General features: G+C 30.1%; 1 protein-coding gene across 1 annotated transcript; it reads right to left on the bottom strand.

The window, feature by feature from the left end:
- Window positions 1–519: 519 nt before the first annotated feature.
- Window positions 520–1,641, bottom strand: LOC115981053 (F-box/kelch-repeat protein At3g06240-like). Its single transcript, XM_031103241.1, has one exon. It carries the CDS (start codon window positions 1,639–1,641, stop codon window positions 520–522), a length of 1,122 nt encoding a protein of 373 aa, XP_030959101.1.
- Between the last annotated feature and the right edge of the window lie 13,570 nt (window positions 1,642–15,211).

Raw genomic sequence — 15,211 nt, forward strand, 5'->3', positions numbered from 1 at the left:
TTGATACAGCACGACACATTTAACATGCTTAATTAATGGATAGTGTTTGGTTGACATGAATGTGACATGACCCATTTCAACCCGCCTAATATTAAACGTGCTAGGTTGTCATAAATTCAATCAATTTAACCCGTTTCAAAAAAGCTCTTGATTAATATTATTATAAATTTAATGAACAAAAAATTTAATATAAACTTATAACATCAAAATACCTATTAAGCATCTGATTTGAAAATTAATAATAACATCAAATATTACTTAAAAACATATTGTCCAAAAATTTAAATAATATCAAAATACTTAATAAATAGTATTAAGTTCATAATGTAGTAATATCCATCTAGAAATAAGTTATTTACATCCTAAAAAAAGTGCATACACTTCAACCCAAATCAAAATAACATATATAGGTCAACAACAATATAACATCCATCTATAAATTCGTTCTTTACGTCCCAAAAGAAGTGCATATATTTCATCCTAAATTTAAAATAACTTTACTTCATATTCTTCTTGTTCTTAAACTCTATCGGTATCAAATAGAACTAGACTTTCCACATAATTATCTAAATAAAAACAGCTTGATACGTAATTTTTTTGAAGATCCCATATGGTTCTTTGGCTATTTGGTTCATACAAAAGCAAGTCTCTATCATTCGTATTTATTAAAACTTCACCATTTTTCTTAAAACCTATCACTCTTCCCAATCTTTCACCTAAATCAATAGTGTATAACTTAGTCCAAGATTCCACGACTCCATACTCATTCATCACCCACACATCATACTTTTCATCTAACCGTCCGTGTAGAGCAAGTAATACATTAAGCATTGCAATTGCAATATGTGCCCATTCTAATGAATATTGATCCCCTTCTATTTCTAAAACCTTAGGAACAGGCACTTCATGATAAACAATATTCTCATCACCAATCTCATAACCCAAATCAAAAGAAAGAATAAAATTGAGACAGGTACCATCCTCCCGCATTTGGTAGTTCTGAGCAAGCCAGTGCAATCTCCCATTCGTAAAAACCGAGGTCTCTCCTTGAAGATAAAGATTAAAGTCAGCACTTAATTTGAAAGAACGCCATTCCCTAGAACAGTCATCAAAATGCATAATTCTCGCCACTTTGTACTCATTAGTTGGGGCGTGATATCCAAAGCCATGGCAATAATTACATTTTGTAAATAAGGGATTTTTAACAAATGTAAGTCGCACGGTTCTATTAATAGAAGGGTTCCAAAGAAAATATTTTTCATGAAGTTCATCATGACTATTAACTAGACAAATTAGTCCATTGACTGAACCGACTATTTGGAAGAGTGGGCTGTTCCAACTCCAGTCATACGAATGCTCATCACCATAAGTCTCATAAGGAGGGTGGAACTCAATGAAATCTGATGAGTCTATGGCTGGATTGCTATGCAAACTGAAACATACCTTTTCGTGTTCACGACGTCCAAACAGAAAATAGGGTGATGGGCGTTGATTGCTGCGAGCGAGGTAAACGTTGGCAAAGCGAGAGTTAGAGATGAGAGAGTACCATGTCTTGCAAACTGACCTAAACCTCAGCACTGACTTTACCGGTAGTCCTAGAAGAATTTCTCCAATCACCTCTGGGGGCAAATAGTCTGACATGTTTTTTCTTTGTTTCTCTGCGTCTGAAAAATATTAGAGATGGTGATTAATTAAGGTTAAGGTTGTGTTACGGCTTATGCTTATATATTAACTAGTCACTAACCCGTGCTATGCACAGGATTACTAAATAAAAATTAAATATAATTATTTTATTTGAAAATGAATAAAATTAAGTAAAAATATAGTTATATGCAAGCTGCTAAAAGAAGATAACAATATTTTCAATTTGTACCACTTCTTGAATCAAAACCATACAAAAATCTTTGCCTAGAATGCAGCAACAATGAACATGAAGTGGAAAAGAAATATAACTATGCAATAATACATTTTTTGCATTTAGATCCAACAGGAAAAAAAATCCCTTGAAAATGCAAAGCCTTGGCATATGATATGATATCTATAAAATGAACTTCCTTGCAGCTTCATGCAGAGCTGAAACACCAACATAGAGATCTGATATAGGTCTAGTCTTCCATGGGTCAAATAATTTGGTGAAACATTAGACACAATCACTTGTTTAAGAAATTAGTACAAAAGATCATATCAGGTTGGACCATTTTATTAGTTGAAAAAATTTTCTGCAAAGCCAAAGCTTATCTACAAAAAAATCATTGAATTCCAGATGGAACCAAAGGCAACAAAAGTAATGGTAATGTTTATTGCAATGGTAAATATCTCTATTGCACTTATAGTTCATAAAGGTAATGTTTATTCCCATACCTACTATTTGTTTAGTATGTATGTAAAGTTGACTTAATATGTATTCTTCTCAGTTGCATTACACATGGTAAGTACAATTTTGAAGCAAGTCACACGGTTTAGTTAACCAAACAAAATCTAACACAAATAAATATCTAAAACATAACCAAATCTAACCTTTACACCTTTATCTAATCCAAAAGCCTAAATCATAATCTATCCCAAGAAAATACCCAAACCAAGCTAGATCATATTTGTTAAAGAAAATATATACTATATTTAACAATATTTGATGCACAAAATTTTAAATTAAAAAAAAAAAATACCAGAAAGAATATATGACCTTTAGTTTGGTTTCAATAGTGACATAATGAAAGCCAATCAATAGATTAACTAACCCCTATGACAAAGAAAGACAACTCAAAATAGTAATTTTATTTGGTAGAACAAAATAGTATATAATTGACGTTAAGATATGGTTGTTACTTAATGTCACCAATCATAACAATATAAAGAGAAGTATATAGTTGCTAATCCAAGTATACTCTATTATCCATTAGAAACTGTTAGTAGAAATAGACACATCTATCATCAAAAACTTAGGAAACACACTAATGACATAAAACTAACCGTCAAGCATTAGTTTTAAAACCAACACAAGGTATGTAATAAACTAATAAATTTTTCTTTTAAATGGTGTTCAAAGTGGGATATAAGCAAATAAAAGCAGTATTAAATAGAGACACAACTACTAAAATGGCTTTCAAACCAATATCTAGAAATTCCTAAGGAAATAATATTCTCAAAAGTAACCGCATGCCACTTTGACTCCAAGCAAAATTATGAAAAGACTAGGGTAAAAGTTCTAAAATTTTAAACCTCCTACTCATATCAAACAAATGCTCAGATCAATGACCACTACATTTTTAAATCTTATCCATCGTAAATAACCTAAAATTTACATAAGCAAAACTGCAAAAATGCTGCTTCATTATTAAGGGGAAAAAATTAGAGTAAAAGATTATTTGCATAGATATGAAACTGTCTCAAACCCAAGATTAAACTTCAACCTTAATTATTTCAATAGCATACCAATTATGTTTTAAATGTAAGTTTGCATCTAACAGAATTCAAGTAGCTAAATACATGCTGATCAAAATGAGCAATGTCCATTGAAGCAAAATTACTTAAAAAGGGAAACTGAAAAAGGTCAGTCATGTTGTATATCAGATCTGCATTATCAATGACAGCAATATCTACCTATTTCAATGCAGTCAACTTAAAAGCTTCCTTAAAGGTCCAAGTATTGGCAGTTACACCACAACGTTAACCCATTGACCATTACTATCTCTAGATCGTGCTGCAAGCTCTAGTGCTTTTATCAATAATATATGCTATCGGTATTACACCTCACTAAGTAATAATATGTGTGTTTCAAGATTTCATCAATTAAATCAAGATAGTAATTAGCATCAACTGAAAGAATAAAAAAAAAGTCAATCAAAATAACAATAAAAATCTAAAGATTTCTAAAACAAAACCCGATAACTATTTAGCATCAAATCAACTGTGCCTAAAATTTTTATTGAACCCCATAAACAAAACTATCTGCAACAAACAACCCATATATATCATTGAAAATTCTAAAACTAGAATCTACATCAATATAAAATAATTTTTCAGCCAAATAAATTAATCACCAGGCTGACTCTTAGGCCTTTCATAAACACACAAACAAAAAAAACCATTAAATCGATACTATCTCCTCTGTTTGCATCATTCAATAGGCTACCTTTCCTTTGTTTGGTTTCAATTGAAAAACTTAAATTCTGAGAAAAGAGAAAGAGGAAAGCAAGCGTACCTAGGCTTTGGGTATGGAGTTTGATTTTCAATTGAAAACAATAACAGACAGAGAATGAGTCACATAATACAGTGAGGAAAACCAAAAGATGCAGCGGCAGTGATCTGTGGTGGTGGCAATCCGTGGTGGCGGTGGCGGGAGAATCTAAGTTTTGGGTTTTGATTATGGAGGAAGGAAAGGGTGAGTTAGGTTTAGGGGAAGGAGATGTTAGCGTGTGAGAAGAGGAGAAATTTTTTGGTTTTCAGGTTTTAAAGAGGTATCGGGTTTTGTAACGTGTATTTGGTGGGGGGGGGGGGAAAATGAGATTTATTTTTAAATCAAATTTAAAAAATAGAAAAAAAATGTTGATGTGGAAAATTGTGGGAGCTTTTGAGGCTTTGGCTTTATATATAGATACATAGATTAAGGTTAGTTTAAAATTATATATAAAATATAAGATTATAATTCATATAGTAAATAATATTCAATTGACACAAATTTAACATGTGTATTAAGAGCATAAAGAACATTCCGTCTAATGGTTTAATTTTCAAAATATATAGTAATTTTTGAAGGAATTTGTAGTTTTAGTCTACAACCAAATTTGTATCTAAACTTTAACCATTAAATTATTGTTAAATATTATCTCTTAGTCAAGAGGTTTGTAGTTTAATATTCTAATAAAATATTAATTTAATAAGATATAACTTGAGGAACAAAACAAAAACAAAAGCATGGGTTGTGTGAGATTTAAGTTTAGAAAATTTTTAGAAAGGACTTTTAAATTGAATAGACTTTAAATCTGTTTTAAATTATTGTTAAATCATTCAGCTTGAGGGAAAAAATAAAAAAAACAAAAAAAACATGTTTATATTGCATTTAGTATGGGGGAATGTTTTATGATTTTTAGGAATGTTTAATGATTCTCATGTTTGGTTGCAAATTATACTAGGGAATTAGATACATTAAGAGTAGCCACTTGATACAACCATGAAAACTATGGTTGAATATATATAAGTTCTAAAAAATTTGATAATAGACTTTTAGTTGAAGTAGAATTTAAATTTCTCAAACGTAGATTATAAAACTTTATCTAAATTAAACTATTGTTAAGTCTTATCCTTAATCAAGAGCTTTGTAGCTTAATATCCTAATAAAATATTAATTTAATAAGATACAAAAGCGTGGGTTGTGAGGGATTTAAATTAATTTTTTTTTTTTTTTATAATAGACGTTTAGTTTGAATAGAATTTAAATTTGTTTTAAATTATTGTTAAATCATGCAAATTGAGGGAAAAAAACAAAATAAAAAATGTGATTATTGTTAAATCTTATCTATTAATCAAAACATGAGTTTTATTTATTTATTTAATATCCAAATTAAAATAACATACATATAGTTTAGCAAAAATATAACATCCATCTATAAATAAGTTCTTTATATTCCAAAAGAAGTGCATACACTTCAACCAAAATTCAAAATAATGTAGTTCAACAAAAATATAACACCCACATAACTCATCAAATGTTAAGTATCAATGTTGAAAGAGTTGGAGCAACCAGTAGCTAGACTAATCATGACTATGACTATGAGTATCATCTATATATTCTTTAGGGTTTGTAAAATTGCAACTTACAATCATATCATGTATAAGTTTTTGTAATCACTTACTTTCCTTTTAAGTTTAAAATATATATTGGATATAAAAGGTATATGACAAATCTAAAATAAAATAAATATTTATTTGTTATACGAGTTAAACAAGTTGTGTTAAATGAGTTATTTCGGATTGACACGAATAAATTGACGTGTTACACGTTTCAATTGCGAGTCACATGGGTTGACCCACTTATGGCATTTTATTTTTTATTTTTTATTTTTTATTTTTTTATTGTGTATTATTTAGGTTGACTTGTTTATGACTGGAAATAGCTAGGGCCCAACCTTAACCGATAAAAACTTGTGTTGTGTTAACATTGACACCCCTAGTTAGAACCCACCAAGCATGAGCTATATGATTACAATGTCCTGTTCAATATCTCTTTCTTTTTCTTTTTCAATATGTAAAGTACTATTAAAGCCTGTTTGGGATGTGCTTATTTGCTTCAGCTTATTTTAGTTTTTAGCTTCTTTTTTGTACTATTCATGGGCCTCATTGTACTATACAACTAAGTCTATCCATATCTTCATTCACACAAATGAACTAAGTCTTGAAACTCTTAAGAAATAAGCAAAAACCATAGAAATAGGATCACACATAAACTTAGGGATTTAAGACACAACAACTTCATAACCACTTAGTTTCATAAACATACAAATAAGATGACACAACCCTAAATTTAATAAACAAACCATATCAATCTATCCATTTCTTTATTCACATAAATAGACTAAGTCTTGAAGCTCTAAAATTAGAAAAAACCATGGTAACTAGCTAATATCTCTTGAAAATTCTCATTTAGTTTGCATGTTCAACATGTGAAAGAAATGAAATAATCAAACAAATATAACTCAACAATATATATCCAAATTTTCAAAAAACAATAAACACTCCCAATAACAATTGAAACCACCTTATAATACTATGTAAGCCACCCGCTTGCTCCAACTCAACAAATAATTATTAACATCATAATATAGAATGTTTAAGAATGCTTACAAATATTGAAAAAAAAAAAGAAGTAATCAACAAATATAACTCAACCAAACCTAAGGCCCTAAAGCCTAGCTTTACCATCCTAAGACGAGTACCCTACCCAAACAGGAACCAAGCAAGAATACAAGAAACTTATAAGCTATAACACAACCAAAACCTTTTATTTCCTTACCATAGACAATGTGCATTTACCAACTTACTACAAAAGCATATCATTATCAAACCATGATAAAATTAGCCAAAATAAAACACTTGTCAAAAAAAGCACATATGAACTTACAAGATAAACCACACAACAAAAGCTTGTAGTAAATTCCTTATAGTCTCAAAATTTTAATCATACTTTCCGATTAAATTTGCAACAGGTCAGCTCTTTTTAAAAATTTGTTTGGTTCACTTAGTGTTATCCAAAAAGCTTGAAATTAAAAATGGAGGGAGAAGTCCTTATATGTCTAGTATGTAACATAAAAAATTCAGCTCAAAATAATTTTTTTATAATTTATATAAAAATCTGTCCCTGAAAGATTTAAAGTCACAAAAAAAAAAAAAAAATACTATAATTTTAACACTATGCCAAAAATTTTGAGACTTGATTAAACCTTAAATCTACGTGTGTTAGCACACATAAACAACTAGGATTACAACCATAACCTCATATAACAATCATCACAACACAAGTTAAGAAATTCAATCTCATAACTCATATAGGCAATTTATCAAATACTTGGTAAGCAAAAGACACATGCTCACATTATTTGCATAAATTTATAGTTAACACTTCAATCACAACTACATATGCCAAAGACATTTCAAAATGTAAGGAAACCCTCTTTCAAAAATTAAACCCAATCTCCCATATAAATCAAAAACCCAAATGATTTCTCAAAAAACCCAACTCACATGGTTGCCAAACAATAAATCATTTGTCAAAGAAAGCACATATGAACTTACAAGATAAACTACACAACAAAAGCTTAATTAAACTTAAAAGAGAAACCACATAACAAAAGCTTAAACTTACAAGATAAAACACACAACAAAAGCTTGTAGTAAATTCCTTAAAGTCTCAAAATTCTAATCATACTTTCCGGTTAAATTTGCAACAGGTCAGCTCTTTTGAAATTTATTTGGTTCACTTAGTTTTATCCAAAAAGCTTGAAATTAAATATGGAGAAGCCCTTATATGTCTAGTATGTATCATAAAAAATTCAGCTCAAAATAATTTTTCTATAATTTATTAAAAAATCACATAGTGCATCCGACTCAAATCTGTCCCTGACAGATTTAAAGTCACAAAAAAATACTATAATTTTAACACAATGCCAAAAGTTTTGAGACTTGATTAAACCTTAAAGCTACATGTGTTAGCACATATAAACAATTAGGACTACAACCCATAACCTCATATAACAATCATTATAACACAATTCAAGAAATTCAATCCCATAACTCATATAGTCAATTTATCTAATACTTGGTAAGCAAAAGACATATGCTCGCATTACTTGCACAAATTTATATTTAACACCACAATCACAACCACATATGCCAAAGACATTTCAAAATGCAAGGAAACCCTTTTTTAAAAAATTAAACCCAATCTCCCATATAAATCAAAAACCTAAAGGATTTCTCAAGAAACCCAACTCACATGGTTGCCAAACAATAAATCACTTGTCAAAGAAAGCACATATGAAATTACAAGATAAATCACACAACAAAAGCTTGTGGTAAATTCCTTAAAGTCTCAAAATTCTAATCATACTTTCCAATTAAATTTGCAATAGGTCAACTTTAAAAAAAAAATTTGTTTGGTTCACTTAGTTTTATTTAAAAAGCTTGAAATTAAATATGGAGAAGCTTTTATGTGTGTGTTTGTATAGAGCGTTGCGCGTCTACGTTTCACGTTTTCTGCGTTTTTTTTTTTTTTTTTATTTTATTCTCCCCAGCAGCAATTGTTGACCCGGTCCTCTGTGAACAGTGCACTTGTGCACTGTTCACGGGTCCCACAAACTCCACTTTTTATCAACTTTTTCATTAAAAATGGGTCCCACAGCACTATTCACACATTTAAAAATTATTTTGCTACAGTATTTTCAGTTTTAAGTTTTCAGTTTCAGCAAAATAAGTTCTATCCAAACAGACCCTATATGTCTAGTATGAACCATAAAAAATTCAGCTCAAAATAATTTATCTATAATTTATTAAAAATAATGTAATACATCTGACTCAAATCTGTCCTTGACAGATTTAAAGTTAAAAAAAAAAAAAAAACTATAATTTTAACACCATGCCAAAAGTTTGTAGTAAATTCCTTAAAGTCTCAAAATTCTAATCATACTTTCCAATTAAATTTGCAACATGTCAGCTTTTTTTTTTTTTAAATTTTTGGTTCACTTAATATTATCCAAAAAGCTTGAAATTAAATATGGAGAAGCCTTTATATGTCTAGTATGTACCATAAAAAATTCAGCTCAAAATAATTTTTCTATAATTTATTAAAAATTATGTAATGCATCTGACTCAAATCTGTCATTGACAGATTTAGAGTGCGTTTGGATTGGGCGTTTTCTGCCCAATCCTGCGTTTGCGTTTTTTTTTTTTTTTTTCACGCGTTTTGGGGCGTTTTGGGTGTTGCAGCTACTGTTCATGCACTGTTCAATGAACAGTAGCCGCAAACTTTGACTTTTCAAATTTTTTTGGACCAATCACAGCACATCGTGTACTGTTCACGGACCCACAAATTTCACTTTTCAGCAACTTTTTCATTAAAAATGGGTCCCACGATACTATTCACACATTTAAAAATTATTTCGCTACAGTGTTTTTCAGTTTTCAGTTTCAGTTTTCAGTTTTCAGCTGTATCCAAACGGACCCTTAAAGTAAAAAAAAAAACTGTAATTTTAACACCATACCAAAAGCTTTGAGACTTGATTAAACCTTAAAGCTACATGTATTAGCACATATAAACAACTAGGATTACAACTCATAATCTCATATAACAATCATCATAACACAATTCAAGAAATTCAATCCCATAACTCATATAGACACAACATTACAAAATGGTCTCATGAGGTCCCGTACCCTCTTTGCAATATCTTCAATACTGTTGTCACGTTTTATCTCATTGGAAAGGGCTATTTTAACCAAGTTGGGAAGGTTTTCCAACCCAACATCCTCGCCCAAATAACCATAAAAATAAAAGAATTCAAGAGCTGGGGCATTGATATGGACTATGTTTGACAAACGACATGCACTTAAAGTTAATGTTATTACCGTTGGTATGAGTATAATTATGTCCAAATTTGTAGCTAGGTGCAACTGTTGGAGGACAGGACAGGCAGTGAGGAGACGAGAGAGAGTTAGAGTTTGCATAACTAACATTTAGAAGGTCCATAATCATGAGGCTTGGGAACTCCGGGGCAACTCCAAAGGTTGATTAGGATGAGTATTTACGGAGAGATCAAGCTCTCTCACACCATGCCGAAAGGTTGCATGGATCCATGTGTCAACATGGAGTGGAAGACAATTTTTGTGCCAACGGATGTGCAACTCTTGTATTGGCGCGGGATTGGGAATTGTATTGCGAAGAATAAAGATCCTCGACACAATTTCCGTGAAACTAAAAGTATGATTTGATGTTGTAGAAGTTTTATTTTGATGTCGTCTTCGTCTTTGTCATCATCTCTTTCAATTCTCTCTTTATTTTGAACCTTCATGCTTCCTACCATGGCTTTAATTTGCTGTGTGTGTTTTCTTTGTGAAAATTTGAGTGAGTATGAAGGATTTCGACTTTGGTAGAGGTTTATATTTGTTGAAATTATTTTTGTTATAGAATTTTAGTTGAAATAGAATTTTCAAGCTCTTGAAACATATATCTAATAGAGTTTTACTTAATCTAAATTATTGTAATACTTGATAAGATAATTACACGTTGAAGAGAAATAATAAATATATAAGATATAAAAGAAATGATATGTCTACAACATTTCTACAACATTTTTACAATAAATCCTAAGTGGCAAATTGTTACTAGTTGTTATTGTTGGGGCAAAAAAGTAATCTTAGTGTTGGGTTCAAATTTGAACCAATAACAACTAACCACTTGTGATTTGTTGTAAAAATGTTGTAGACGTAGCATCTCTCAAGATATAAAACCTAAAAGAAAAAGAAAAAGAAAAAGAAAATAGTGGTGACGTGGAAAATTGTGGGAGTTTTAGAGGTTTCTGTTATATATATATATATATATATATGTATGTATGTATATATATAGATGAGGCCCTTTCAAAAAAAAAAAAAAGTCCAACAAACAGAGTTCTATCCATTTGATTTTTCCAAGGAAAATTTCTAGACACTTTACAGTCATCTTCAAAATTACATTTTTGATATTCTCAGCAATGACTCATTTGTAGAGCTTAAATGAATTGGTTACCTTGTTGAATAGTTAGTGGAGTCGCATAAGCATATCATATTTCTATTAGTCTATTTGTTTGTGAAGTTAGTTTTGATCATTCCTATTGTGACTGCAATAATAGAAAGAAAATTTTCAGAAATAAAATATATAAAGAATGAATTACACAATCAATGGATGAATGATTGTTTGGTTTTGTACATTGAAATAAATGTAACTTGCAACATTGATAATAAAATTATCATATAACAATTTCAAAATATAAAATTTTCTAAAAATTGTAAAAATTTATGCATTTGCGAGTTTTTTTTGTCAATATATAAAGTCCTATTTTTATCAGATTTTTATAATTTAAGTTTCTTAATGACCATTCAGAAAAAAAAAAATTCCTTAAGCCGATACTCAGGTTGAAGTGCATTTTCATTTTATGTCTCCTTGACGCAGCTAAGGCTACTGAGATTTGCATTGTGTCTCATCATAAATTACCAATGTTGTCCCTGCTCTAGATCAAGGGCAGCATTAGGCTTGAATGCCGTAGTAGTGATTGCATTATAACAAACTACCCAGAGGTAGCGATGTAAATCACATTATTTATGACTTTATCTTAAGTTTTAAATGGCAATCCGTTACAAAATGAATAAGAGCATTCTCATCAAGAATGCTAAATGCTATTTTTTAATATCAAATTTTAAAAAAAAACACACTCCATTAAAGGTGCTAGATGCTATTAATTTTGACATCTAGCTACAGTAGGCTGCTATCTCTAGCAGCCCACTGTAGCAAGATGTTAAAAAAAAAAAAAAAATTATTTGTTTTAAAAAAAAAAAATTTGTCTACCAATGATTCTTGATCCGGTGGTCAAGTATAGATAATTTAATAAATAAAATTTACTTATAGAAGGATTATCTTGATATCTGTATGATGTAATTTGATGAACAAACGATATGTGTGATTTGATAACAAGGGAATAATTCTTGCATTTAACCTGCACTGCTGCTGCAGTGAGTCTGAATCTGATATTTTATGATTTACACTGTCATGGTCGACTAGATCGAGTGGATAGGTTTCTGTGACAATTATAAAATGATGTAAATATTCTATTGCGTGATACTTCAGGAAATGAAAAGCACGTCCCAAATGAGGGACCAACACTTTTCTCTTCCCATGCTTATTGTGTTTCTGCACTGGATATATGCAAAATTCCACGATTTTTCCAGCCAAAAGAACTAGTTAGTTTCATGGTGTTTCACTACTACGATTGTTCCCATGCTTGTTGACTACTTCATATCACAATGGATGTAATTATTGATTTAAATGAATAAAGAATAAAGAAAGCATAAAAAAAAAAAAAATTTAAATGAAGTGTTAAAATAATAGGACTTTTGATGTTGGGTGTATTGTAAAGTGAGATATTAAAATGAATAAAGTAACTTTTTGATATGCTAAATGCTATATTTTATAGCATTCTTGATGAGAATGCTCTAATGTTAGCAAATTTGGTTGACTAGTTACACTCCATGTTTCTTCTCACTTATGGCAAGGGAACCTATTTTAAGCATCAAATATAGGATTAAACTAGTGATGAATGAACTAAAATAGTTGAATTGTTTTGAAATGATGACTGTTTAGCACAAAAAAAGTATTTTGTATCAAATAATATTACGTTATCCGTATCAAAATCTAATAAATGAGAAACGTGTGTAAAAATAACTATCTATACTATATTTTGCTATCTTACACTTATTGGGTTTTGATACCGTTGACATGGTATCATTTGATACTAAGTACTTTCTCGTTTAGCACATGCTTTAAGCATGCATCATCATGAAAATTTTATTAAAAGTAAACTCTCTCTCTCTCTCTCTCTCTCTCTCTCTCTCTCTCTCAATTTATAATATCTAGTTCTCTCTACTATAAATTGTGGCCACCAATGATGAGAGAATAGCAGAAGTTTGTCTTGGATTTGAAGCTGATCGATGCAATAATGACCTTGAATCATGCCAAAATGTAGACGCCAGTGGTTCAACCTTATAAGTCACATTTATATATTAATTGAATAGACTCATAAGGTTAACTTAATTGACCCTAAAAAAAAAGGGTTAACTTAATTGCTTGATTGGTAGGAACCGAAAGCTGCAATGAGGCAATTCCAAAGCTTCAAAAGAAATTTGAAATTGTTGTTAACATTCAAGGAACCTGATATAATAGATGGGGTTGTCGAAGCTCTGCAGCTAAGTTATTTTCCTTGCAATATGAGATGGTCATTCAAATCTTTTTTTTTAGCCATTCATATCTGAAACTGGCCATTCATGTCTGAAACTTAAAAAAAGTTACACACTTTTTGTTACAATCCTCTTCAACATGGAGGAAAAGAAGATATGTTATATATGTAAAGTTTACTATAGCAAACTTTACATATGTTATATATCTTCTAGTTCGGCCGGGATTTGATTTGGATGTTTTTATGGGGTCTGTTCCACATTGGAGTGACCTTGAGAAAGTTTTTACTTGTAACCTGAATTGTCCTTAACCATAATAGAGGAAGATTATTATTAGAGTATTGTTCAACCTTACCAAAAATATGGGCCTATTTTGTATATTTATACTTCAACGTGAATTTCCTTAACCATAATAGAGGAAGATATAATAATAGAGTATTGTTCAACCTTACCAAAAATATGGGCTTATTTTGTATATTTATACTTCAACGTGAATTTCAAATTACAACAAAATGGTTATTGTACCGATTGTAGAATTTAAATTAAAAAAAAATCAACAGAGATAATGTCTTTAGCTTCAGTGATCTTAACTCTTCGACTTAATGTGATTGTAATCCTTTAATTTGTCCCTTGAGTTTGGTGGCTGCACATTACCTTAATTTATTTGTAACTCGCCCCCTTAAGCTCAACGTCCATTGAGATTGATCTGAAGCAAGGCAAACCGGGTTGAAGAAATAATTGGGTCCATTATAATACATTAGGGTTTGAAACAAGATGAGTTGGGTCTTAAATTAATAAACCTATGGTATGTTTGAAAATGATGAAATCATAGTTTTTGTTTTTGTTCATTTATTTATTCAATTTATAAAAAATACTTGCAAGTTAAGAGGTGACAATTTGTTATAAAAATGTTGTGCCCGTAGGACTACTTGGGTACTCGTCACTTGATATTTTGATATAATAGAGTTTAATATTAGGTAAACTATCTTTATGAGAGTATAGTCTCTTTAGAGAAGATGGTCACTTGGCAGTTTCACACAAGCACAACCACAATTTTTAGGAATCTAGTTTTGAAAATATACATGAATTTCCTCCTTGAGGATCATGGTTTTGGAAATTAAATTACTTGGTAAATTGTAATTTGGAGTAACTTCATTATTTGGTAAACTAAGTTGTGCATTTTCTCTCTTTTGTTTAATTTACAGGTATACCAAAAGTTTGAATAGATGTAAAAAAATGTGTCTATGGAATAGGTCTAGTTTTTTTTTTTTTTTTTCCTCTTTCAGATAGGGAGATAGGTCTAGTTTGAATGGATGGCCACACAGAAAATGGACATATAGTGCTTTAGTGTGTGTCAGGGAACATCTTATTTAGTTTTTTTTTTTTTTTTGTTGAAAATGCGTTAAAAAATACTTATATTTTGAATAAGTAAAAAAAATAAGTAAAAATTAGGTTATAAAAAGCTGTACATAAAAACTAAAAATAAAAAAGATAATTTATAAGTTGTACCCAAACTACACTTAATGTGTAAAGAATCCTTTAACAATATAAAATAAGTAACTATAAAAATAAAAATAAAATTAATGAAACATATCATGCACTTGTGAGCACAAGACTTACGAAAAGTTCAAGACCTATATAGCATTGTAACTCTAAGATTGATGTGTTTTATGGATTTTCAAGGCACGTACAAGACTGGTATAAGGTATCTCTACAAGACTAGTACAAGACTGGTATAAGG

This window comes from Quercus lobata, chromosome 3 (genome assembly GCF_001633185.2).
Source record: "Quercus lobata isolate SW786 chromosome 3, ValleyOak3.0 Primary Assembly, whole genome shotgun sequence".
Lineage (NCBI taxonomy): Eukaryota > Viridiplantae > Streptophyta > Magnoliopsida > Fagales > Fagaceae > Quercus > Quercus lobata.